Here is a 4812-nt window from a genome sequence, read left to right on the forward strand (position 1 = left end):
CGGATGTAAATTTAAACTTAGGATCAAAATATTTAATCTCAAAATTCGTTAAATAGTGTTATATATAATGTATATAAGCCAACAAACTTTAAGATGGACATATAAGTATCACCCATACGATATAAAGACAAATGTCAAACCTTAATTCTTATATATTTGGGAATCTGTTGAGCATTCACATTAATAATTATACCATTGGGACTTAATTGATTAGTGTAATTATAAATTAAAAAATGAACAAATTTGAATATATATGTATATAAATCTATATTTCCGGTACTTTATATATATATATATATATATATAGGATCTTGAATTATAAACAGATATCAATTGTTTGAACATGATAATTTTAATTCAATTTAAATTTAAAGTCATAAAAATTAGATATATAGAGCAAATACTTGAACAAAAAAATGATTTTGACAAAAAAGTCTAGAAAATATTGATAACTGCAGATATTTATTTATTTATTTAGAGTTGAGGTTTTTAACATATTAGTATGTATTACTTCCATCTTCAGTCATATAATTTTTTTTCTTGAACTGTAGTCATATCATAATTCATGTTAAACATTCGATAGTCTATGTATAATTTTGATTGTTGTGGTGAATACTCACTCAGATAACAGTTGACAATATTATGAAAAGAGAAACTATTGATTGAAGTTACTCGCAAAAAAACTATTGATTGGTTGAAAAATGAAGGCACTCAAAAGTCAGAACTAATGAATATTTGAAACTTCGAACCAAAAAGTAGTTTCCAAAAGAAAAAGAAAAAGAAAAACTTCGAACCAAATAATATCCATAGGTCTGCATAATATATCATTATTTCTTATATCATATATAAATATTACAATTATAAATGAGCCGAGATAATAAGACGATGCCAATCAACGCAAATAATAGATCGTTAACACATTAGTTATGATGTGAATTCTAAAAATAATTCACACTTGATTTTATCTAAAAGAGTTATAACACTATAAAAATTTAAATCGAAGTGCTAAAAATAAAATAAGATTTCAGCAGTTGTAAAAAAAAAATTCAGAAATCAACCGAAATGTTTGAAAGTTTCACCCAATACTCTCCTAAACTGTGGTTATAAATTCTCTTCTTCACAGCATCTTCCAACAACCCAAACCACACGACATTCTTCATTCCCTCTCTAAAAACAGCAACCAATGGGAGAAGCGGCGGAGCAAGCACGTGAATATGACTTCCACGTGACCACCACTAGGAAGCAGCTCATCACGGCGGCTCTTCCACTCCAGGACCACTGGCTCCCTCTCTCAAACCTCGACCTCATTCTTCCTCCTGTCCACGTCAGTGTTTGTTTCTGCTACAAGAAACCACGTAGCATGACTAATTCAATGGCTCATGAAACCCTCAAGACGGCTTTGGCGGAGACTCTCGTCTCCTATTACGCTTTTGCCGGCGAGATTGTCACTAATCCCACCGGAGAACCTGAGATTCTCTGCAACAACCGCGGTGTAGATTTCATGGAGGCCAGTGCTGACGTGGACCTCCGAGAGCTTAACCTCTATGATCCTGATGAAAGTATTGCCAAGCTTGTTCCCATCAAGAAACACGGAGTCATAGCGATTCAGGTAACATTTTTTGTTAAATTCAGGTTTATCATGTGTTTCTAGATCTTAAAACCAACTGAAGATAATAGATTTATCATAATTAATCCTTTATATATTAGTTTATTAATTTTCTATTTTAAGGCAGTAATAGTTCACTAGCTACAAAAAAAACATAACTCTACTTTTGTTTCGTTGTCTGAACAGGTGACTCAACTGAAATGTGGGAGCATAGTTGTGGGATGCACATTTGATCATCGTGTAGCGGATGCATACTCCATGAACATGTTCCTTGTATCGTGGGCCGAGATCTCTCGATCTGATGTGCCAATCTCTTGTGTACCATCGTTTAGAAGATCTCTATTAAACCCTAGAAGACCATTGGTCATGGATTCAGCTATAGACCAGATGTACATACCTGTCACTTCCTTGCCCCCTCCGCAAGAAATCACCAATCCAGACAGTATCCTTGCGAGCCGTCTCTATTACATCAAAGCGGATGCCCTCGGAAAGCTTCAAACCCTAGCTAGAGGCTCAAAGATGGAAGTTAAAAGGACAAAACTCGAATCTTTCAGCGCGTTTCTATGGAAACTCGTGGCCAAACATGCAGCAAGAGATCCAGTCCCGAGCAAGAACTCGAAACTAGGGATCGTTGTGGACGGAAGGAGGAGACTTATGGAGCAAGAAAACAATACTTACTTCGGAAACGTTCTATCAATTCCATTTGGTGGGCAACAGATTGATGACTTGATCAACAAGCCATTGTCTTGGGTGACCGAAGAGGTTCACAAGTTCTTGGAGACTGCTGTCACCAAAGAACATTTCTTGAACTTGATTGATTGGGTTGAGACACGACGCCCAACACCTACGGTTTCAAGAATCTACAGCAACGGGTCAGAGGACGGACCCGCCTTTGTGGTTTCTTCAGGGAGGAGTTTTCCGGTGTCCCAAGTGGATTTCGGGTGGGGCTCGCCGGTGTTTGGATCTTATCATTTCCCATGGGGAGGTAATGCAGGATATGTGATGCCTATGCCGAGCTCGGTGGAGGATGGAGACTGGATGGTTTACTTGCACCTCACGAAAGGACAGTTGAAGTTTATTGAGGAAGAGGCTTCTCAAGTGCTTAAACCCATTGACAATAATTACCTCAAAATTTAAAACCCTAATCTGTTGTTAATGCAATATCTATTACGGGTCTTTTGTGTTATGCATGTCATATGTGATATTATGTTTGTCTTGGGTCTTTGTTTTTTTTTTTGTAATATAATCGTTGACGTATTTGAATTATGTGTATAATGTACTTTGTGTATCTAATCATATATATATCCCTTTGATTTTTCGTTCAGTTACTTGGATGATATTGCTCAATCTAATATTTGCACATTGATCAGTTGATTTTTTTTCATCAACATACATTCAAGGATTACCAATTAAATGGTCAATTATATTCAATATTGTTTGTATATTGTAGGTAATATCTCACAAACTGCTCTTATTGAATATATGAAAATCTTCTTGCACTGTCATATTATACCTTAACTGTCCGCATTTGGTGTAATTAGAATGATTCCGTGCAATACCAAAACTCCTCTAACCACCAACGCCGAAAACAACCTCTTATATTTAGATGTTCAATACAGTCTGAGCATTAATATTTCTTCACAAATGATCACATATTTAGTATATTTAAAAAGAAAGTATACATGTGATGTGGATATTATGATATATGATTTAATTATTTAAAATTTTATATGTGATGTAAGTTGATAGGCCATAGGTAGTATTGACTGAGTAGATGTTACTACTAGCTATCTAGAGCTTCGTTCTTGTGCGGTTGTACCATTTAGGGTTTAGTCAAGACTACTCTGATTGTTCTTGGTAACACTGATAGCTATTTATAGATTTAATTATCCACCAGTTGGTTGTTTTGTTCATCTTCCTAGTGATTATATTTTACCTGATAAAAAAAATCATTAAGCAGATTTAACTACTAAGCCTAGACGTACCTCTGCTAATATAAACGAAATAATGTCTTTTACTAAAATACTGCATACTAATGCTTAAAAAGGTGACGCGTACACTAATCACTTTGTTATATAATATACAAATTTTCTTCAAACACTATGGTCATGTTTAGCATATCTGCATATGTGTCGTGTCTCGACAAAACATGTGTCACAGGTGGATGTTTTTCATAATCGGAAAGTTTTATAACGGAAATTGAATCTATAGATGGTCGAAATATATTTACCATTTAAGCTGGACCAGTTCTGAGATTAATTAAGTTTGAAATCATTTTAGTGATCGATATATCTATATTCTTAGATGGGTAAGAGCCGTATGATACATATATATTAAACATTTAAATTTGCGATTAAGAAAATGTTATGTTCTGCATTTAAAAAAAATATATAATTGCTAACTGTAATGGAAAGGTGACGCGTTCACTATTCACTTCGGTATTATACTTGTCGACGTGGACGAATGTTTGTAAATTAATTTTTAAAAAAGGTAAAGAGAATGTTAATGTTGTTGAGGAAGATTAGAAGTATGTGGTTTTCGATTACAGTCAAAGTCGTGCCATACCAACTTGATGTCCTTTTCTAATTGTCAACCAACTAAATGTCCTTTCTAATATTTATTATTGTACTGCTGATAGTTATGTACCTATATTCAATTCAAATCTAATAGTACTAAGTTATTTTGAAAAAAATACAGAGAAAATTTTTTTTTTGGATTTTTAACATTAAAACCTATCAACTAAGTTTATTTTGGGTAAAAACCTACAAACTAAGTATTTAACGGAAAAACCTCCAAACTAATTTTATTTAATGAAATAATCTCTAACAGGTCATAATTACTATTACTACTTGTAAATTTTTAGTTTATGAGTTTCTACGTTAAGTAAACATAGTTGAAGAGTTTTACCATTAAAAATAAAAAAAATTCAAAATTTTGTAACATTATCTAAAAATTAGTAACTTAAATTTCCAAAATTAGCATTTTAATTTTTTTTGTAAATATATGAGTTTGATGTGTTTTTAACATCAACATTGTATATGTATAAATTCAAAACGTAAAACCCCATAAAATATAATAAAAATTATCTAAGGATTTATTATTACATTTTTATTAGATAAGATATCATTTTTATTATATTTTCTTGTTTTTTACATTTTAAATTTTTTAGTAATTTTATCACAGGTAAATCTTTAGATAAATTTTAT

General features: G+C 32.6%; 1 protein-coding gene across 1 annotated transcript; it reads left to right on the forward strand.

Moving 5' to 3' along the window:
• Positions 1-614: 614 nt before the first annotated feature.
• LOC106379325 (coniferyl alcohol acyltransferase-like) lies at positions 615-2919 on the forward strand. Its single transcript, XM_013819312.3, has 2 exons — positions 615-1609; positions 1793-2919. Exons 1-2 carry the CDS (start codon positions 1184-1186, stop codon positions 2741-2743), a joined length of 1377 nt encoding a protein of 458 aa, XP_013674766.2. The 5' UTR covers positions 615-1183; the 3' UTR covers positions 2744-2919.
• The last annotated feature ends 1893 nt before the right edge of the window (positions 2920-4812 follow it).

Source organism: Brassica napus, chromosome C6, assembly GCF_020379485.1.
Source record: "Brassica napus cultivar Da-Ae chromosome C6, Da-Ae, whole genome shotgun sequence".
Classification (NCBI taxonomy): Eukaryota; Viridiplantae; Streptophyta; class Magnoliopsida; order Brassicales; family Brassicaceae; genus Brassica; species Brassica napus.